Raw genomic sequence first — 23,055 nt, 5'->3', positions numbered from 1 at the left:
GACAGAAGATTAGCAAGAGCTAATATCCCATTGACACGTGCCCCATCTCACAGCAACCCCAAAGATGGGCCCGATCATCAGCTTATGTTCCGGGAGAATGAACGAAGGCACAGAGGATGTGAAATGATTTGCCCAAGGCCACAAGGCTACAGGTGGGGAAGGAAGAGTGGCCAGGCTGCCTGGCTCCACAGCACTCCCTGCACTGACTCCTGCGCCTCTGCCCCTGCCCCCAGGCAGGGTTCTCCCCTCCTCCCAGCTCACCCCCTACAAGACATTTTGCTTTTCCTAGGCCTTGTCCTATCCATCAGGGTTGGTGTACAGGGCTGATGGATAGCTGTTTTACAGTTGTTTTAACTGTTTTACAGTTGAGGTCCAAGGAAATAAAGGTGGACACTCACCACAGACAGTCCTCAGGCAGCAGGGGTCCTTGGTAGGTAGGAGCAAGGCCACCTCCCCGAATCGCGGGCAGCTCTCAGGGCGGGGATCAGGGCAGCCCAGATCCACCGGGACGATGGTGTCTGGGGCTTTGCACTGGTGCTGGCAGCAGCCGCTGAGGGAGCTGTTCCAGGTCTCTCCCAGGGCCCTCGGCAACCCCATGCTGTCAGTGCAGGCTGCAGAGGGGAATGGAAGGGTGTGAGGTGAGGAAGGTGAGCCCAGACCTTCCCAGGCTAGACTCTCCCTGGGATACTGACCACCCCTAAGCAGACCTGAAAGGATGCAGATGGGCCTCAGCTATCGGCAACAGGAGGTGAGACCAAGGCTGACTTTGGAGGCCCCTGCTCAGGGAGGGGAGGAACCTACCGCACTTGGCCTCTGGGATGCAGAGTGCAGAGTGGTGCCGGTGCAAGATGGTGCCCTCGGAGCAGACGCAGCCCTCGCCCAGCACCTGGCAGTGTTCTGGGTCCAGAGGCCCTAGTATCCCATCCTGGCATGTCTTGGGTGGCTCACAGGCTGTCACACATGCCTGGTATGTGGAGTCGCTGGAGCACAGGAAGGCTGCAGGGGCACAGTGGGCACCAGGCCTACCTCAGACCCCAGGCAGGGCTCCCCATTGAGGGCCAAAAGAACAGGAGGGGATGAAGAGGAGGCTCAGAGTGTCATCAGCACCTCAGCAGAGAGTGCATAAGTCAAAGGGCTTGGTGACATCACCTCCTTCCTTAGATCAGGACTCAGCAAAGTACAGCCCACAGCCCAAATCCAGCCCACTGTCTGTTTTCACAAATAAAGTTTTATTGGAACACAGCCATGCCTGTTCATTTATATTCTGTCTAAGGCTGTTTTTGTACTAAAAAGGTAGAGTTGAGGACTTATGACTGAGACCATATGGCACACAAGGCATCAAATACTTGCTTTCTGGCTCTTTACAGAAAAGGTTTGCCAATCTCTGGCTCTAGATCAGTGTTTTCAAACTTTCTTGATTGTAAAAAGTAGATTTTACATTGTGGCCCAATACACACAAGCATGTAGAACAGTGGTCCTCAAACTCGACTACAAAAGAATCCCTAGGGAGTTTCTGAGGTATCACTGTGGGGACCCCACCCCAGGCCAATTGAATCTCTGACTGTGAGGCCCATGCATTTTCAAGTTCCCTGAGTGATTTCAAAGGGTATTTAGGATTGAAAATCGCTTCTATATAAAATAAAAAATCTCTTTTACAAAATAATACTAAACTTTCTATGCACAATACACACTGGTATTTTCTATTCTATTCTATTGCATTTTTTTAAATGCTGTTGCTGACCCTCTAAATTGATTTCATACCCGCTGAGCTGGGATCCACACTTTGAAGAACACAACCCGAGAGGACTTTTGTCTTTTCCTCTTTTACCTGTCATATTGTGGGTGTGACCTTCCTGTGAGCCAATCCCAGCCTTTCTGGATGTGTTTACATTTATAAATCAAGCTACTCTAGCCCAGGCCACCCCTGTGGACCCCACCAGTCAAACCTAATTGGGGGAGGAGGCAGCAGATCTCATTTCCTTCCTGCAGGAAGGAGGGAAAGACTGGAAGAAGAGAAAGGTGAGCAAAAAGGAGGCAGAGGGAACTAAGATGTGCACGACGGTGTCCGTGGGGCAGGTCTATGTGAGCACTCAGCACACATTCCCCCACACCCTCAAAACCACCCTGGACGGGGGCGATGGTTACAGTCTCCACTTACAGAGAAGAGACTCAAAGAAAGCAAATACTAAAATAACAACACAATTACTATGTGTTAATATATTCATAGGACTCATGATAAATATGTGTTCATTAATATGAAATGTATTTTTATAGAATATAAAAATTAAATGTAATTAAACATATAAAATATTTATAAATTTACTAATGTACATACATTCATGAATGATTAAAGCTGGAAAACATACATGAACTTGGGTCTGGGAGCCTTTTCCCACTTTAACAGGGGATGGGAGCAACAGTCACAATGGAGGGTTCCCCTGCCCTGCAAACTCACGGCAGTAGTCAGAGCGCCGCCACTCGATGCACACGTGAAATTTGTGGCACATGGCCACGTACACAGTCAGGGCCACACAGGGCTGCTGCACATACTTGGTGTCCCGGATCCACAGCTCACAGAATGACTCCGGAGGCACCTGGGCATATGCATGAGGCAGGGCTGCTTATTCGGATGTCACACATCCCAGTGCCCAGCTCCTCCCCTCCTTGCCCAGAAGGAACAATGAGCCTCTGCAGGTAGGTGTTGCCATCCCCAGACAGCCCAGGAGGTGTCCCCAATGCTGGACCCAGCTGGCACATACAAAGCGGTGGCAGGCACTGAAGGTGCGGTTGGACACCATGCGAAGGCAGGGCGAGCAGTCAGTTGTGGCACAGCTGTCTGGGCGGAAGCGGGTCTGGCCCACTGCAGTCAGGGAGCTGGGCACCTGCCAGCTGTCCAGAAAGGGAGCAGGGTCCTCAGCCCCACCCACCACTGAGCCATCCTTCAGTGTGAGGTCATTGGCTGCATCTCCATCACAGATACCTGAAAGAGGCCAAATAATCCCACCAGCCACGATCATCACTACCACTCCCATGTCATCAGCTCTCACTTTTTGTATTCCTCACAGTTCTTTGAGGTCAAGAATACCATTATCCCCATTTTACAGGTGAGGGAAATTATGTGAAAGGAAGCTAGGAAACCTGCTACAAAAGAAAACGTCTTTGTACTTCGGAAATACACATGTATTTAGGGGTAAAAGGATACAATGTCTTGAGTTATTTTCTAATGGTTCTGAAAAATGTGTATATATATATGGATTGCATGTGCTTATAAAAATGTATACACACACATGCATACACACACAGAGAGAGAGAGAGAGAGAGAGAGAGAGAAGGAGAGAAGCAAATGGGGCAAAATGTGAACCACTGGTAAATGTGGGTAAAAGGTGTACACTACCTTACACTATCTTTGCAGATTCTAAATTTTTATAAGTTTTGCTATATTACAGCAAAATAAAAAGCTACTCCCCCAACAATCTGCTTTACCAGTGATTGCTAGCTAATTATAACAACCGTTCCCTCCTTTTCCTGGGCAGTCAGTGTATTTTTCCCAGACGCCCTTGCAGCTGGGTGAGTCCCAGCCAATGGCATGTGAGTGAAGGTGACGAGTACCACCTCCAGGCCTAGTCCATAAAACCTTCCCACCTGTCTCCTCTCCTGTGAACTTGGAAACTCATGTTGACATGGCAGAACCAGAAGATGGAAGGAATCTGGGTCTCTGATTGGGAACTTATGTATGCAGGAAATAAGCTTCTGTTGTGTTAAGGCACTGAGATGGGGACAAGGGTGAAGTTTATCTGTCCTAGCTTTTAATGTGACCTAAACTTCGGTTTCATCTCCCACCTACCATCTATATGCTCCAGACACACACTTTCTTGCCCACAACTTTGCTCAAGCTGTTCTCTCTGTCTGAAATACTTTCTCAGATGTCCTTCCTTCAAGGATGCCTCAGATGCACCATCCATGACATTCCAAAATCTGTGTAACAGTCATTGGCTTGCAGGTCAGCCTTTCATAAATGATTATAGCTCTCTGAGTGCAAAGACTCATTTTCTTTTAGATTCTCATTTGTCTCAGCAACCGCCAAGTTTGTCTAGCAGGGTGCCCAGCTATCAAATGTTCATTCAAATTAAATGGAGATATAAATGATCCAACTTCTGTTCTAACACCTCTAACCACCATTCTGTGAATATAAAGCATGATTAAAGGCAAACTCTTATTAATATATTATTAATGATTCCCACGGTCACATCACACTTTGGGTCTTGGCTTTAAGTCAGTGAAGGATGACACACAGGTATCCTAGGGAGGAGTCAGCTCACCAGGCTACTGCTGACCACAGTGCTCTTTGCTGGGAATGAACAGAGGAGAAGGAAGAAATGATGAGAAAAAGATGGTGGTAGTGATGGTGATGGTGGTGGTGGTGGTGGTGGTGGTGATGGTGGCATGTCTGTAAGAAGTGTTTGTGTTAAGAACAGAAGCATCATAAAACAGGGATTTTGTCTGTTTCGTTCACTGTTTTCTCCCCAGTGACTAGTACATGGCAAATATGTGTTGCACAAAGAATGAGCATAGAGCTGAACTGCATGTGTTAGTGCATGTGTGGAGGGCATTTGGATGCAGAGAGGCATGAATGTGAATGTGTGAATGATCACCAGGGGTGCAGGTGGAGGATGGAGGGTGTACGTGTGTGTGTGTGTTATAAGTGTTTTTTATCTCACCCATCATCACAATCATGGTGGTCTGTCATGGAGTGCCCCATGAGTGTCCATGTGCTTATGCCCCTGCGATGAACAGCAGCCCACATCCAGGCTTGTCCGATACCTCTTTTCCTTATGAGAACACTTCAATCCCTTAGGGCATGCTCTGCAATTATGCTATGGTCTGAAGAGCATTAGTTCTGTGTATTGTGGCAGCTTTGCTGTGTGCCCTTAGGTAAGCTCCTTAATCTCTCTGAGCCCCCTTTCTTCTTTAGTTCAGTGGGGATACTAATGGCCATCTCTCAGTGCTGTTGTGTGGATGACCAGGAATAAATAAGATTAGAGTGTGGAAGTGCTTTGTGAAATGCCCAGGCTCATGCAGATGGAAAGGATTATCCAACATTAGAAGACTGTGAGGGAAGCTGACAGACAATCCCGGCTGAAGTGACAACTTGCTGAGTCCAGAGTCCTCTTATATCTCCCTATTGGCAGCTTTGGCCCCAGAACACAAGACATTAGGCCTCCTTGCCCTGGCAGCTCTGCTGCTCCCACCTCTGGCCTGGTATTCTGTTCCAGTCTTTCCTGCTCCAGGAGTAATTATGTCTGGGGGCAGAGGCGGAAGTGGGAAGCATCCCCTTTCCCCCAAGCTGGGTCCCACCTCACCGCATAGGCCATGGCCTTGGGCCTTGCTGACTTTGCTGGCCTCCATGATCATGAGTCCTGAGCTGTGGAGCCATTGGATCTGGATGTGTGAGGGAGTCAGGATCATGTACATGTGGCCTGTGTCCTCAATTCTGAACCCATATCTGCTGACAGGTGGCCACACAGGCTGCGAGTCCACAGTCACCTTGGGAGGGAATTCAGTGTGAGCATAGCTTGTCCATCTATCCATCCATCTATCCACCCATCCATCCATCCATCCATCCATCCATCCATCCATCCATCTGTTCATCCACCCATCCATCTGTTCATCCACCCATCCACCCATCATCTGACAAAAATTTATTAGGCATTGCTATGTGCCAGGCTCTGTTTCAGGCACAAGCAGCCAAATCACAGTCCAAAGTGGCATGGGAGGATACTAAAAATATTTTTATTGGAAAAAGACAATGAAACAAGAAATGCAACAACAGGAGGCAAGCTGCATCTTAACGCCCAAATAAACACAAATCCTGAGCCCTTCCAATCACTCTCTTCTTTCCTGATCCTGTTCAGATCATTTCTTCTGGGAGATTCTCCCTAAATTCCCAGCCTTGGGGTTACTTATCCCTACTCTGGGCTTTCCTCATCTCTGTGCTGACCATTAAGACAGAAATCTATGTTTCCACATCAAGATCTCCAGTGAACTGAGTTTCTTAAGGGTAGATACTATGTCTGATTCACCTTTGAATCCCCAACACCTGCCTTTGGGCCTGGAGTAAATTGGGGCTCACTCAATATTTGTGAAACATGCAACACACTCTAATTCTCACAAACACTTTAAATTCAAGGCTACAACCTCTTCTATATATTAAGAAGGTTAAATTTGGATGTACCATAGGTTATTATAATAGTTTTACACTGAAAAAAAAAGGGGATATAAGAAGATTAAGATTTTAAAGTATTTATAATGAATTAATCTCCTCCCTTCAAGAATAGACTGTTTTATATGCTCCTGAATGTCAAGTGGGTCAATAAATAAATTATGAAGAAAACTGAAACATTTCTTGAAACAAATGACAATGGAAACACAACATACCAAAACCTACAGGATACAACAAAAGCAGTACTAAGAGAGAACTTTACAGCTATTAGTGCCTATATCAAAAAAGAAGAAAAACTTCAAATAAATAATGCAACAATGTATCTTAAAGAACTAAAAAAGCGGCCGGGCGCGGTGGCTCAAGCCTGTAATCCCAGCACTTTGGGAGGCCAAGACGGGCGGATCACGAGGTCAGGAGATCAAGATCATCCTGGCTAACACGGTGAAACCCCGTCTCTACTAAAAAATACAAAAAACTAGCCGGGCGACGAGGCGGGCGCCTGTAGTCCCAGCTACTCTGGAGGCTGAGACAGGAGAATGGCGTGAACCCGGGAGGCGGAGCTTGCAGTGAGCTGAGAGCCGGCCACTGCACTCCAGCCTGGGCGGCAGAGCAAGACTCCGTCTCAAAAAAAAAAAAAAAAAAAAAAAAAAAAAAAAAAGAACTAAAAAAGCAAAAGCAAACCAAATCCAAAATTAGTAGAAGAAAAGAAATAATAAAGATCAGAACAGAAATAAATTTGAAATGAAAAAAATACAAGATCAATGAAACCAAAAGTTTGTTTGAAAAGATAAACAAAATTGACAAACCTTTAGCCTAACTAAGAAAAAAGAAAGAAGACTCTAACAAAATCAGAGATGAAAAAGAAGGCATCACAACTGATACTACAGAAATTCAAAGGATCATTAGCAACTACTATGAGCAGCTATATGCCAGTAGAAAAGAAAATCTAGAGGAAATGGATAAATTTCTAGACACATACAACCTACCAAGATTGAACCACAAAGAAATACAAAATCTGAAAACGCTAATAACAAGTAACGAGATAGAAGCTGTAATAAAAAGTCTCCCAGTAAAAAAAAGTCTGGGATCTGATGGCTTCACTGCTGACTTCTACCAAATATTTGAAGAAGAGCTAATACCAATCCTACTCACACTATTCTGAAAAATAGAGGAGGAGGGAATACTCCCAAACTCATTCTATGAGGCCAGTGTTACCCTGATACAAAAACCAGACCAGCACATATCAAAAAAAAGACTACAAGTCATTATTTCTGATAAATATTCATGCAAAAATCCTCAAAAAATACTAGCAAGATGAATTCAACAATTTATTAAAAAGATCATTAGTTGCGACCAAGTGGGATTCAACATATGCAAATCAATCAAAGTGATACATCATATCAGCAGAATAAAGGACAAAAAAACCATATGATCATTTCAAATGATACTGAAATGCATTCAATAAAATTCAACATCCCTTCATAATAAAAATCCTAAAGAAAAACTGAGCATAAAAGGAACATACCTCAACATAATAAAAAGCATATATGACAGAACCACAGCTAGTATCATATTGAATAGCGGAAAATGAAAAGCCTTTCCTCTAAGATCTGGAACACGACAAAGATGCCCACTTTCACCACTGTTATTCAACATAGTATTAGAAGTCCTACCTAGAGCAATCAGACAAGAGAAAGAAATAAACGACATCAAAATTTGAATGGAAGAAGTCTAATTATCCTGTTTGCAGATGACATAATCTTATATTTGGAAAAAAGCTAAAGATTCCACCAAAAAACTATTAGAACTGATTTTAAAATTCAGTAAAGTTTCAGATTACAAAATCAACATACAAAAATCAGTAACATTTCTGTATGCCAACAGTGAACAATCTGAAAAATAAATCAAAAAAGTAATCCCATTTATAATAGCCACAAGAAAAATTAAATTATCTAAGAATTAACTTAACTGAAGAAGTGAAAGAGCTTTACAATGAAGATGATAAAACACTGCTGAAAGAAATTGAATAAGACACAAATGGAAAGATAGTCCATGCTCATGGATTAGAAGAATCAATGTTGTTAAAATGTCCATATTACCCAAAGCAACCTACAGATTCAATGCAATCCCTATGGAAATATTAATGACATTCTTCACAGAAATAGAAAAAAACAACCCTAAAATATACATGGAACCATAAAAGACCCAGAATAGCAAAAGCTATTCTGAGCAAAAAGAACAAAACTAGAAGAATCACATTACCTGACTTCAAATTATACTACAGAGCTATAGTGACCAAAGCAGTATGGTAGTGGCATAAAAATAGGCATATAGGTTGGGTGCGGTGGCTCATGCCTGTAATCCCAGCATTTTAGGAGGCCAAGGTGGGCAGATCACCTGAGGTCAGGAGTTTGAGACCAGCCTGACCAACACGGTGAAACCCTGTCTCTTCTAAAAATACAAAACTTAGCCAGGTGTGTTGGTGCACACCTGTAACCCCAGCTACTTGGCAGGCTGAGGCAGGAGAATCACCTGAACCTGGGAGACAGACGTAGCAGTGAGCCAAGATCTCCAGCCTGGGAGACAGAGTAAGACTCTGTCTGAAAAACAAAAACAAACAAACAAAGAAACAGACATATAGACTAATGGAACAGAATACAGTACCCAGAAACAAATTCACACAACTTCAGTGAACTCATTTTTGACAAAAGTGCTAAGAACATATATTGGGGAAAAGACAGTCTCTTCAATAAATGGTGCTGGGGAAACTGGATATCTGTACACAGAAGAACAAAACTAGACCCCTATCTCTCACCATATACAAAAATCAAATCAAAATGGATTAAAGACTTAAATCTAAAACCTCAAACTGTAAAACCACTATAAGAAAACATTGGGGAAACTCTCCAGGACACTGGTTTGGGCAAAAATTTCTTGAATAATACTCCACAAGCACAGGCAACCAAAGCAAAATGGACAAATGGGATCACATCAAGTTAAAAAGCTTCTGCACAGCAAAGAAAACAATCAACAAAATGAAGAGACAACCCATAGAATAGGAGAAAATATTAGCAAACTATCCATCTGATGAGGGATTAATAATTAGAATATGTAAGGCGCTCAAACAACTCTATAGGAAAAAATCTAATAATCTGATTTTAAAATGTGCAAAAAATTTGAAATAGACATTTCTCAAAAGAAAACATAATTGATGAACATCGATGCAAAAAATCCTCAATAAAATATTGGCAAACTGGATCCAGCAGCATATCAAAATCTTATCCACTACGATCAAGTAGGCTTTATCTCTAGGAGGCAATAGGAGGAGTTCAACATATACAAATCAATAAATGTGATTCACCACATAAACAGAACTAAAGACAAAAACCAATGATTATCTCAATAGGTGCAGAAAAGGCTTTTGGTAAAACTCAACACCCCTTCATATTTAAAACTCTCGATAAACTACATATTAAAGGAACATATCTCAAAGTAATAAGAGCCATCTATGACAAACCCATAGCCAACATCACACTGAATGGACAAAACCTGGAAGCATTCGCCCTGCAAACTGGCACAAGACAAGGATGCCCGCTCTCACCACTCCTATTCAACACAGTATTGGAAGTCCTGGCCAGAGCAATCAGGCAAGAGAAAGAAATAAAGGACCTCCAAACAGGGAGAGAGGAAGTCAAACTATCTGTTTGCAGGTAACATGATCTTATATCTAGAAAACCCCATAGTTCTAGCCCAGAAGCTCCTTCAGCTGATGAACAACTTAGCAAACTCTCAAGATACAAAATAAATGTACAGAAATCACTAGTATTCCTATACACCAACAATAGCCAAGCTGAGAGCCAAATCAGGAAGGCAATCCCATTCACAATTGCCACAAAAAAAGTACAATACCTAGGAATACAGCTAACCAGGGAGGTGAAAGATCTTTACAAGGAGAACTACAAAACATTGTTCAAAGAAATCAGAGGTGACACAAACAAACAGAAAAACATTCCATGCTCATTGATAGGGAGAATCAATATTGTTAAAATGGCCATACTGCCCAAAGCAATTTATACATTCAATGGTCTTCCTATCAAACTACTGATGACATTCTTCACAGAACTAGAAAAAAAACTATTCTAAAATTCATACGTAACCAAAAATGAGTCCGAATAGCCAAGGCAATGCTAAGCAAAAAGAACAAAGCCGGAGGCATCATGCTACTCACTTCAAACTATACTTCATGGCTACAGTAACTAAAACAGCATAGCACTGGTACAAAAACAGATACACAGACCAATGGAACAGAATACAGAGCCCAGAAATAAGGCCACATACCTACAACTGTCTGATCTTCTACAAAGCCACCAAAAACAAGCAATAGGGAAAATACTCTCTATTCAATAAATGGTACTGGGATAAATGGCTAGCCAAATGCAGAAGATTGAAATGAGACCTCTTCCTTACACCATATACAAAAATTAACTTAAGATAGATTAAAGACTTAAATGTAAAAGCCAAAACTAAAAACCATGGAAGATAACTTAGGCAATACCATTCTGGACACAGAAATGGCAAAGATTTCATGGCAACGATGCCAAAAGAAATTGCAACAAAAGCAAAAATTGACAAATGGGATCTAATTAAACTAAAGAGCTTCTGCACAGCAAAAGAAACTATCAACAGAGTAAACAGACAACCTACAGAATGGGAAAAATTTTTGCAAACTATACATCTGACAAAGGTCTTATATCCAGTATCTATAAGGAACTTAAACAAATTTACAAGAAAACAACAACAAACAAACTACCCCACTAAAAACTGGGCAAAGGACATGAACAGACACTTCTCAAAAGAAGACTTACATTTAGTCAATAAGCATATGTAAAAAGCTCAACATCACTGATCGTTAGAAAAATGCAAATCAAGACAGCAATAAGATACCATCTCACACCAGTCAGAATGACTGTTATTAAAAAGCCAAAAAATAACAGGTTCTAGCAAGGTTGTAGAGAAAAAGGAACATGTATACATTGTTGGTGAGAGTGCAAATTAGTTCAACCATTGTGGAAAATAGTGTGGTGATTCCTCAAAGACCTTAAATGCAACTACCATTTGATCCAGCAATCCCATTACTGGGTATATACCCAGAGGAATATATATCACTCTATCATAAACACACCTGCACACATATGTTCATTGTAGCACTATTCACAATAGCAAAGACAGGGAATCAACCTAAATGTCCATCAATGGTAGACTGGATAAAGAAAATGTAGTATATACACACCATGGAATACTATGCAGCCATAAAAAAGAATGAGATCATGTCCTCTGCAGGAACATGGATGGAGTTGGAGGCCATTATCCTTAGCAAACTAACGCAGAAACAGAAAACCAAATGCCACATGTTCTCACTGATAAGTGGGAACCAAATGATGAGAACACATGGACACATAGAGGGGAACAACAGATACTGGGGCCTACTGGAGGGTGGCGGGTGGGAGGAAGGAGAGCACACAAAAATAACTAATGAGTACTAGGCTTAATACCTGGATGACAAAATAATCTGTACAACAAACCCCTGCGATATGAGTTTATCTATATAAGAAATCTGCACATGTACCCCTGAACTTAAAAGTTATAAAAGAAAATAAAAAATAAGACATCCAAATGGCAAACAGGCATATGAAAATGTTCTTAACATCATGGATCATCAGAGAAATGCAAATCAAAACTATAATGAGAAATCATCTCACTCCAGTTAAAATGGCTTTTATCCAAGAGACAGGAAATAACAAATGTTGGTGAGGATGTGGAGAAAAGGGAACCCTCACACTTTTGGTGGGAATGTAAATTAGTACAACCACTATGGAGAACAGTTTGGAGGTTCCTCAAAAAACTAAAAATAGAGCTACCATATGATCCAGCAATCTGGGTATATACCCAAAAGAAAGGAAATCCATATATTGAAGTGATATCTGCACTCCCAGGTTTGTTGCAGCACTATTCATGATAGTTAAGATTTGGAAGCAACCTAAGTGTCCATTAGCAGATGAATGAATAAAGAAAATGTGGCACTTACACACAATGGAGTACTCTTCAGCGATAATAATATGAGATTCTACCATTTACAACGACATGGATGAAAATGGAGGTCATTACGTTGAATGAAATAAGTAGGCACAGAAGGACAAACCTAACATGTTCTCATTTATGTGTGGGATCTAAAAACCAAGACAATTGAACTCATGGACATAGGGGAAGGGTAGTGGAGGAATTGAGGGAGAGATGGGAATGATTAATGAGTAAAAAGAAAAATTATAAAGAATGAGTAAGGCTTAGTGTTTGACAGCACAACAGGATGACTACAGTCAATAATAATTTAATTATATATTTAAAAATAACTAAAAGATTATATAATTAGATTGTTTATAACACAAAGGATAAATGCTTGAGGGGATGGGTATCCCATTTTACATGATGTGATTATTACACATTGAATGCCTGTGTCAAAATCTCTTACTTACCCCATAAATATATATACCTACCATCTACCCATAGAAATTAAAAATTAAAAAGGATTAGACTGTTTTATGCAACAAATTATGCAGCACATGAACTATTATGTAGAGGGAGCCTCAGCCCAGGAGTCACAAAGAAAACTTTGTGACCCTAGGAAAGCCCCTGGCTCTCCTAGCCTGAGCCTTCCTATTCGTAGAGACGGGGATTAGGCTTCATGATCCATGAGCACTCTCTGAGTTCTGGGAGTAAACATACATATCTGAAGCCCAGAGAGGAGCCTCACCTGCATTCACAGGACTTGAAGTCCAAGCAAGGACAAAGAATAAAAGGTTAAAAACTAAGGACTTAGGCTTCCATTTCTGACGAAGACGGAGTAATAGGAACTAGATTTACTCTCTTGCCTTAAATGATCAAACAAATTGACTAAATATACAAAACAACAGTTTTCCAATGTGAACAGTTGGCAATGCAGGAGAGTGATCCCAGAAAACATAAATAAGTGAGGCAAGCCTTATTATTGCCAAAGGTTATTACTTAGAGAGTTCAGAGGCTGCAGTGCAGGGAGCAGGAACCCAGGCAGAGCCTGGTGGTTTCCTAGAGTTTAGAAGACAAGAGATGGACGTTCATAAAGGCCAAGGTAGCTAGAGTTTGCATGGCAGACAGAGAGACAGAAAGAGAGAGAGAGAGCTCTGAAGCTTTGCAGAATCCCCCTCCAACCCTGTCCTGACCCTGTCCTGAATTTTCAGCTGAATATTGATCAGCGTATGCAGGTGAGAAAACTACCTAAGACTAGAGAAAGAACCACCTGAAAGGAACAGACAGAAAAATCCACAGAGCTAGAACCACCTGAAAGGAACAGACAGAAAAATCCACAGAGCTAACACAGGGCTGAGAATAGTTGGGGCTACCACCAGCTAGAATAGAAAAACCTCCTAATATGTAGAGTATAAGGTAGGTTATACAGAAGGGTATTGCTTTAGTAGCAGGAAATTGGTATGTAGGATAAAGAATAAAATCACACTCAGAATAAAGGCTACTTTGGCTTTACCTAACAAAGCTTAAAAGCAAGCCTCAGAAAGATCAAACTGTTTCCAAGTAGCATAACTACTACAAAGCTCAAGAATATTTTCAAAAATAAAATGAAAGAATATCCAGCATCCAACAAGGCAAAACTCACAATGTCTGGAATTCAATTTAAAAAAGTTGTCAGGCATGCAAAGAAGCAGGAAAATACAACCTATAATGAAAGAAAACATCAATGACACACATGGTAGACAAGGAAATACAAACAATTATTTTAAAAATTGTTTTAACTATACATGCTCAAGAAACTAGAGGAAAACAGAAGAAAGTGAGATGTTCGTGATATAAAAAGACCCAAATCAAACTTGTGCAGATGAAAAATATCAAGTCTGAGATGAAAACCACTGAATGGAATTAATATGCTTAGACACTATAAATGAAAAGATTAATGAACTTAAAGATAGAGAAATAAATACTATCTGAAATGAAGCACAGACTAATAAAAGACCCAATAAAATGATGAACAGAGAGCATAAGTGATCTGTGAGTAAACTTCAAGTATCCTAATACAAATGTAATTGAAGTGCCCAAAAGAAAACTGAATTACCAGGCCTATCATAATCAAATTGCTTAGAAATAGTGATAGAAGGAAAATCGTAAAAGCAGCAAAAAGGGGTAGAAAAAAATAACATTATGTATGAAGGAACAAAGAATGCCAGCAGATATCTTATCAGAAATAAGCAAGATAAAAGATAGTGGAACTTCATAACAGCACTATTCAAAATAACCAAAAATACGAAAACAGCTTAAATGTCCATAATAAATGAATGGATAAACAAACTGTGGTATATACATACAATGGAATATTACTCCAACCATACAAATGAACGAAGCATTGATACGTGCTTCAATGTGGATGAACCCCCAAAACACGGAGTTCAGTGAAAGAAGCCAGACACAAAAGGACAGATATTGTTTGACTCCACTTATATGAAATATTCAGAATATGTAGATCCAGAGATAAAAGGCAGATTGGCAGTTCATGGATTGTGAGGAGAGGTAAATAGGAAGAAACTGCTTAATGGGTATGGGGTTGCCTTTTGGGGTGATGAAAATGTTTTGGAGCTATACAGAGGCGATGATTGCACAATATTGTGAATGTACTAAATGCCAATGAATTGTTCACTTTAAAATGCTTAATTTTATGTTATGTCAATTTCTCCTCAATAAAAAAAATGACAGGAGCAAAGTCTTTATTTTCAAAAATAAAATGAAAGAAAGTAAAGTACTGAAAGAAAAAAAATCAGCCTATAATTCTATACCCAGTGAAAGTATTTCTTAAAAATGAAGGAAAGACCAAGACTTCTTCCGACACACAAAAGCTGAAAGAATTTATCACCAGTAGATCTGTACTACATGAGTGTTAAAGGAAGTCTTTCAAGCAGAAGAAAAATGATCCCAGATGCAAATCTAGATTTACACAAAGGTATAAAAAGCACAAAATGGTAAATACATGGGTAAATATAAACTTTCCTTGTTTTAAAAATCTCTTTAGAAGATAAATTAAACACTTAAGGAAAAACAATAACAATTTACTGTGTAGTTTATAACAAATATAGAAGTAAATTTTATGACAATAACACAAAGTCTTGATGAAAGGAATTAGCAGTATACTGTTATAAAGTTCTTATGGTGTATGTGATGCAATATAATATTATTTGTAGCTAGTCTGTGACAAAGTAAAATTACATACTATAATATCTAAAGCAACCATTGAAGGAGAAAAAAAAGTACAGACAATAATCCAATATTGGAGATGAAATGGAGTCATTGAAAACAATCCAAAGAAGGCAAAAAAAAGGAAGAAGGAGGGAACAAAGAACAGATGTCACAAACGGAAAACAAATAGCAACAATATATAAACATCACCATGTTGAGGACCAAATTAAACATAAATGGTATAAACATCCCCAATTAAAAGGCAGAGATTGTCAGATTGGATCTTTAAAAACTGAAGGCTCAACTATTTACCTCCTGCAAAAATCCCACTTTTGTTTGTTTGTTTGTTTGTTGAGACAGGGCCTCACTCCTGTCACCCAAGCTGGAGTGCAATGGTGCAATCATGGCTCACTGCAGCCTCAACTTCCTGGACCCAGGTGATTCTCCCACCTCAGCCTCCTGCATAGCTGCAACTACAGGCATGTGCCACCATGCTTGGATAATTTTTTAATATATATATTTTTAGTAGAGATTGCATTTTGCCATATTGCCCAGGCTGGTCTCGAACTCCTGGGCTCAAGCAATCCCTCGCTTCAATTTCCCAAAGTGAGATTATAGGCATGAGCTTACATGCCGGCCAAAAACTCCACTTTAAATAAAAAGCCACAAATAGATTAAAGTAAAAGGATGAAAAAAGATACATCTTAGATATACATATTAGGTATACATGCTAACACCAATCAAAAGAAAGCTATTACAGGCAAGTCAGACAAAGTGGAATTCAGAACAAAGACTTTTTACCAAGATAAAATGGCCATTTCCTAAGAAGAAAAGAGTTAATTCATCAAAAGGACATAACAATCCTGAATGCTATGCACCTAAATAACAGATTTCAATATAGGTGCGTAAAAACTGATAAAACTCCAAAGAGAAATAGACAAATAAACAATTATAGTCAGATATTTCAACAGTCTCTCAATAACTGGGAATAAACAGATAGAAAATTAGTAAGAATTTAGAAGACTTGAACAACACTATCAGCCAACTTGACCTAATTAACATTCATAGAACACTCCACCCAATAATAAAATACACATTTACTTGGAGTATATTCTTGGGCATAAAATAAATCTTACAAAATGTAAAAGAATTCAAGCTAGATAAATTATGTCTTATGAACACAACGAAATTAAATTAGAAATCTATAACAGAAAGGCATCTGAAAAATTATAAAATATTCGAAGATTAAATAAAACACTTAAAATAATTCATGGGTCAAATAAAAATCAAAAGGGATATTTAAAAGTATTTTGAACTGATTGAAAAAGAAAACACAGCATATCAAAACTTGTAGGATGCAACTAAATCAATACCTACAGGGAAAATTGTAGCACTAAATGCTTACATTAGAAAAAGAGGCCGAGCACGGTGGCTCACAACTGTAATCCCAACATTTTGGGAGGCCGAGGCAGTGGATCACGAGGTCAGGAGATTGAGATCATCCTGGCTAACATGGTGAAACCCCGTCTCTACTAAAAATACAAAAAACTAGGTGGTGCCTGTAGTCCCAGCTACTCGGGAGGCTGAAGCAGGAGAATGGCGTGAACCTGGGAGGCAGAGCTTGAAGTAAGCCGAGACTGTACCATCACACTCCAGCCTGGGCAAGAGAGTGAGACTCAGTCTCAAAAAAGAAAAAAGAAAGAAAAGAAAAAGAAGAAGAAGAAATGTCTCAAATTAATGACATAGGCCTCTACCTTAACAAACTAGAAAAGAAGAGTAAATTAAACCTAAAGTAAGCAGAAGAAAGGATACAATAAAGATAGCAGAAATCAATGAAATAGAAAACATAAAAATAATAAAGAAAATCAATAAAGCCATTCTTTGAGAAAGACAATAAGTTTGATAAGCCTCTAGCCAGGCTTGTCAGGGAAAAGAGAGAAGACACAAATAACTAATGTCAGGAATTAGATATGGCACATAGATTCAGATCCTACAGAAATTAAAAGTATAGCAAGAATATATGATGAACAACTTAATGTTTATAAATTTGACAACTTGGATGAAATGGACAAATTCTGTGAAAGATGCAAACTACCCAAACTTACCAAAGAAGAAATATATAACCAATATAGCTCTACATCTACTAAAGAAATTGAACGTGTGTTTTAAAAATCTCCCCAGAGAAAAATCCAGGCTCAGATGGCTTCACTGTTGAATTCTACCAAATGTTTAAGGAATATCACCAAGTCTACATATACTTTTCCAGAAACTTAAAAAGGGGAGAATACTTTCCAACTCATTATATGAGGCCAGTATTACTCTGCTACCAATAGTAAACTATCATATTACAAGAAAAGAAAATTTAGACTAATACCCATCATAAGGATACAACAATGTATAAAAAGGATAATGTAACAAATGAAGTTAATTTCAGGAAGGCAAGACTGGGTTAACATACAAAAATCAATGTAATTCATCAAATTAATAATCTGAAAAAGAAAAACTATGTGATTATCCAAATAGGTGTAAAAAAAGCATTTGACAAAATTCAACATCTACTCCTGGTAATAAAAAACTTTCAGAAAACTAGGAATAAAAGAAAATGTTCTTAACCTGATGAAGGACATCTGTGAAAAGCCTACAACTAACATCATGCCTTACAGTGAAAGACTGAATGCCTTCTCCCTAAGATCAGACAAGGATGACTGCTCTCAACCTTTCTTATTCAGCATCACACTGGAGGTCCTAGCCAGTGCAACAGGCGAGAGAAAATAAATTAAAAGCATACTCATTGTAAAGGAAGAAATAAAACTGTCTCTATTTGGAGAGGACATAATTGCCTATGTAGAAAAACCCAAAGAATATAAGAACTAATAACTGAGCTTAGTAACATTGCAAGATACAAGCTCAAAGTGCAAAAGTCAGTTGTATTTGCATTAGTAATCAGCAGTTGGAAAGAAAAACAAAAACAACAGAATTACTTACAATAGCACCAAAAAATATAAACTATTTAGGAATAAGTCTATCAAAGTATGTGTAGGATCCTCACACTGAAAACTACAAAACACAAATTAAAAAATCAAAGAAGCCATAAAAAAATAGAGATGAACCATGTTCATGGACTGGAAGACTCACCAATGTTAAGAATTATTCTTCTCCCAAATAATCTATATATTGAATGAAACTCAAAATCCCAGGAAGACATTTGGTAGAAATAAAAAAGTTGATTCTAAATTTCTATGAAAAGTTAAAGGAATTAGAATAGCTAGGCCAGGCGTGGTGGCTCACACCTGTAATCCCAGCACTTCAGGAGGCTGAAGCAAGAGGATCCTTTGAGGCCAGGAATTTGAGACCAGCCTGGGCAACATAGTGAGACCCCATCTCTGTACAAAATTTAAAAATTAGCTAGCCATGGTGGCATACACTTGTTGTCCTCTACTTGGGAGGCTGAGGTACGGGGATTACTGAGCCCAGGAGGTCGAGGCTGCAGTGAGCTATCATTGCACCACTGTACTCTACTCCAGATGATAGGGCAGGACCCTATCTCTAAAAAAAAAAGATGAAACAATACCACCTAATTTTAAGGTTTAATAATAAGTAAGGGTAATCAAGACAGTGTAGCATCAGTGAAAGGATAGATTAATAGGACAAAATAAAAAGTATATAAATAATCCCAAGCATTAATTTTTTTTTTTTTTTTTTTTGAGGCAGAGTTTTGCTCTTGTTACCCAGGCTGGAGTACAATGGTGCAATCTCGGCTCACTGCAACCTCTGCCTCCCGAGTTCAACTGATTTTCCTGCCTCAGCCTCCTGAGTAGCTGGGATTATAGGCGCGTGCCACCACGCCCAGCTTATTTTGTATTTTTAGTACAGATGGGGTTTCTCCATGTTGATCAGGCTGGTCTCGAACTCCCGACCTCATGGTCTGCCCACCTCAGCCTACCAAAGTGCTGAGATTACAGGTGTGAGCCACCATGCCTGGCCAACTGGTTTTTAAATAAAGGTTCAAAGACAGTTCAATGGAGACAGAATAGTCTCTTCAAAAAATGGTGCTGGAAAAATTGAGTATTCACATTTGAAAAATGTATCTCAACTCATGCTTTGCACCACTTACAAAAATTAACCTTAAATGCAACATACACATAAAAGTAATACCTAAAACTGTAAAACTTCTAGAAGAAAACATAAGAGAGATTCTGTGTGACTTTGGGCCAGGTTCATTAGGTACAGCACCAGTATCATGATTCATAAAAGCAAAACTGATAAACTGGACACCATCAAAATAAAAAACCTTTGGTCTTTTGAAAGACACTAGTAGGTGAATAGAAAAACACTGGAAAATTAGATTTATATCTGATAAAGGGCTCGTATCCAAAAGACACAGGAAAAGTTCTCAAAACTCAATACAACAACCTGATCTTTAAAATGTGCAAAAGACTTGAACAGATACTTCACCAAAGAGCATATACCATGGAAAATAAACCCATGGAAAGATGCTCAACATCTTCAGTAAGCAGAAAAATGCAAATTAAAACCAAAATGAGGTTCTATTTGACACTTATTAGAATGGCTAAACAAATAAACAAACACAAACCACCAAGTGCTGGCAAGGATGCGAAGCTCCTGGAGCTCTCACCCATTGCTGATGGGAATGCTAAGTACCTGCTCTGGAATACAGTTTGGCAAGTATTGAAAAGCTAAATATGTCCTTCCTGTTCAACCCAGCAATCTTTTCCTGGGGGCTTTACCTACACAAAACCCGTACGTAAATGTTTACAGCCACTTTTTTTGTTATTGTCCCAAACTGGAAACAACTCAAATATCTTTCAACTGGTTAATGGATAAGCTATGGTACATCCATAAAATGGAATACTATTCATCAATAAAAAGGATTAATCTACTGATCTGTGCAACAATGTGGATGAATGTCACCATATACCCTGGTCAATTTATACGACATTCCGGAAAAGGCATAGCTATAGGGGCAGCAGACAATGGTTGTCAGCAGGTGGGGGAGGGGTTCACAACAAAGAGGCAGGAGGTAGTGTTTGGGATGATAAAACTGTTCTATAACATGGTTGCAGGTGGTAGTTACCTGACTGTGAGTGCTTGTTACAACTTGTAGAATTGTATACTAAATAGGGTAAATTTTACTGCACATAGATTATATGTTAATGTTTTAATGGAAAAATTTTATAAACTAAGAAATGAAACTCAGGGAGTTTTCTGTTCAAGCCTCCATCCCATGGGAAACCTACTGTCTGAAACCCCGTTCCTAAGAGTGCCACAAATGTGCCGCACCCTGTGTTCAAGGGCAGATTCCAAAAGGAAGGCTGCAGATTGAGGCTCAGGAATTGGGGAAAGAGTTACAACTTTGGGACCTGAGGAGGAGATAGATCAGTTCCCCTTGCCCACCTGTTGGGAGGAGCAAGCAAAGGTGGGACCTCTGAAGAGGATGCCGTATGGGGGTGGGCTGTTGTTGGGTACTCCGGCCTCCTTGACAGAGGTGGACTTAGTGAGGCCAATGAAGCTTAAATTCGGGGCTCCTCACTTCTTGGTAGGGACCCTGGTAGTAATGTGTTCATGTGGCCATAGGTTTTTGTAAAAATTGCAAAAGTGAGATATTTTAGCCACAAATATTTAAACCCACTGTCTCTTACCTTTCCGACTTTTTCTCTGTCACAACAACATCCCATCCCTCCTGGTATACTTCCTCCCCTGACATTGGAGTGGCCACAAGCATTCTAATTATAATCACTTCCAAATATACCTAATTTTGCATTATTTTTTTAAAAAGGTCCCCTCCCCACCCCTGCCCTGAATCATGACTCAGCCTCACAGCCCCTCCACCCCTGGATGCCCTGCCCCTCAGCTGACTGAGGCCCTGCCCTGGAGGCTGGCTGTTTGATGCACTCACCTTTCGGTTGAAGCGATCAATAGTGACCTGATGGGCCAAGTGAGTCACATTCAACATCACCAGACAGAATGGGGGCCAGTTCAGGTGCCCCTGCAGAGAGAACCCAGCCCTCATCAACCTGGAGCCCTGTCCTCTGCCCCCCTCCAAGTGAGTGGGCACAGCAAATGTGAGAACAGTCTCCCCTGACTCCCCCCTGCACTATGCCAGGGGCTCCCATCAGGCTGGGCAGATGGTGCCCAGGATCCCATGGAAAAGTTCTGGCTCCATTTGACTTCATGCAAGTCCAGACCAAAACAGAAAAAAGGAAGGAAGGGAGGGAGGGAGGGAGGGAGGAAGGGTGGGCAGAGAGGGAGGGAAAGAAGAAAGAAAGAAAGAAAGAAAGAAAGAAAGAAAGAAAGAAAGAAAGAAAGAAAGAAAGAAAGAAAGAAAGAAAGAAAGAAAGAAAGAAAGAAAGAAAGAAAGAAAGAAAGAGAGAGAGAGAGAAAGAGAGAAAGAGAGAGAGAAAGAAAGAAAGAAAGAAAGGGAGGGAGGAGGGAGTGAGGGAGGGAGAGAGAGAAAGAAAGAAAGAGAAAGAGAAAGAAAGGAAGGAAGGAAGGGGAGACAAGAGAGAAGAGAAGAAGAGAAGAGGAAGAGAAAAGAAGCTACTTCTTTCCACCTGGCTTATGGGGACATCCTAGTAGGAGTTCCCTGCAGCCAGCACCCATGACCTCGGTCCACACCATTGGAGTGACATCCCAGTTTCTCTGCACTTCCATGCCATCCCTCCTACATGGCAGGAAGCTGGCACAAACTGGGAATGGAACAGGCTGGGGCCAGGAGGCAGCACACTCCACTCAATTATTCCCCCAGCCTCTCAGGGAGCCGTCACCTGGGAGACCCTGCCCATTCCTGGAGACAGAGGGAGCTCAGGGGGGCTTCCACATCTATCTTTGCCTCTGGCACCCTGGCTCACTGCTCCATCTCCCCTCTTATCCTAGTCCAGTTCCTAGTCCCCAGCAGGGAGGAGGGTATGGGGCAGGCACCAGGTTGGCACTTTTGCAGTCCAGTACATGGACGGTGACCATTTCATCTGGGCTCTGGCTGAGGATGTAGATGGCCTCCTTGAACAGAGCTACGTGGCTCCCATCGAAGGTCACGAAGCTCAGGTCAGGGAAGATTGAGCACCGGCCTGGGGGAGGGACAGGGCACAAGAAGAATCAGTGCATGCCTCCAAGACCAAGGCTGCCGAGGAAGATGGGGCAGGTTCCCGGCCCTCTTCCTGGATGGATGCAGAGGCCTGGAGTCTGGAGGGTGGCTCAGACCAGGCATCACACAGATCAGAGGTCGCAAGCGTAGGAAATCTGCCAGGTCGGGGTCCCACAGGAGGGGAGTGTGGGGCACACAGATCAGGGGTGGCGGTCATGCTGGGGTAAGGATACAGGGAGGATGCAGGAGGCTCCACTGATCCCATGACTCACAGGCACACTCCCAGAGTGGGCAGCAGCGGTCCCCACCCACCCTCACGGCGAGGCCCAGGATCCCACAGCGAGGGGGAGCAGCGCCCTGGGGACAGTGCTGGGACTGATTCACGCGGATCAGCTGGCCCTCCAGGCAGATGTGGCGGACGCAGTCCTGCTCGGCGATTGGCTGGGTACAGAGTGGAGGAAGTGTG

The 23,055-nt window shown here is 40.9% G+C and overlaps 1 protein-coding gene across 17 annotated transcripts in view; it reads right to left on the bottom strand.

The window, feature by feature from the left end:
* The window catches only part of OTOG (otogelin), a 102,955-nt gene that overhangs the window by 12,720 nt on the left and 67,180 nt on the right, over nucleotides 1–23,055 (bottom strand). For all 17 annotated transcript variants that reach the window (XR_004053575.1, XM_030917779.1, XM_030917780.1 and 14 more), the window contains 8 exons: nucleotides 22,862–23,030; nucleotides 22,427–22,572; nucleotides 21,405–21,494; nucleotides 5,361–5,544; nucleotides 2,760–2,980; nucleotides 2,456–2,594; nucleotides 802–996; nucleotides 399–611 (listed from right to left, as the gene is read on the bottom strand). Coding sequence is in view for 16 of the 17 variants with exons in the window: in XM_030917779.1 (XP_030773639.1) it covers nucleotides 399–611; nucleotides 802–996; nucleotides 2,456–2,594; nucleotides 2,760–2,980; nucleotides 5,361–5,544; nucleotides 21,405–21,494; nucleotides 22,427–22,572; nucleotides 22,862–23,030 (1,357 nt within the window). In the remaining variant the exon portion in view is untranslated. The remainder of the gene's footprint in view (nucleotides 1–398; nucleotides 612–801; nucleotides 997–2,455; nucleotides 2,595–2,759; nucleotides 2,981–5,360; nucleotides 5,545–21,404; nucleotides 21,495–22,426; nucleotides 22,573–22,861; nucleotides 23,031–23,055) is intronic.

Source organism: Rhinopithecus roxellana, chromosome 15 (genome assembly GCF_007565055.1).
Source record: "Rhinopithecus roxellana isolate Shanxi Qingling chromosome 15, ASM756505v1, whole genome shotgun sequence".
In the NCBI taxonomy this organism is placed as follows: Eukaryota; Metazoa; Chordata; class Mammalia; order Primates; family Cercopithecidae; genus Rhinopithecus; species Rhinopithecus roxellana.
Note: the sequence above shows the minus strand (reverse complement) of the source record. Positions and strands in the feature narration are given on the sequence as shown.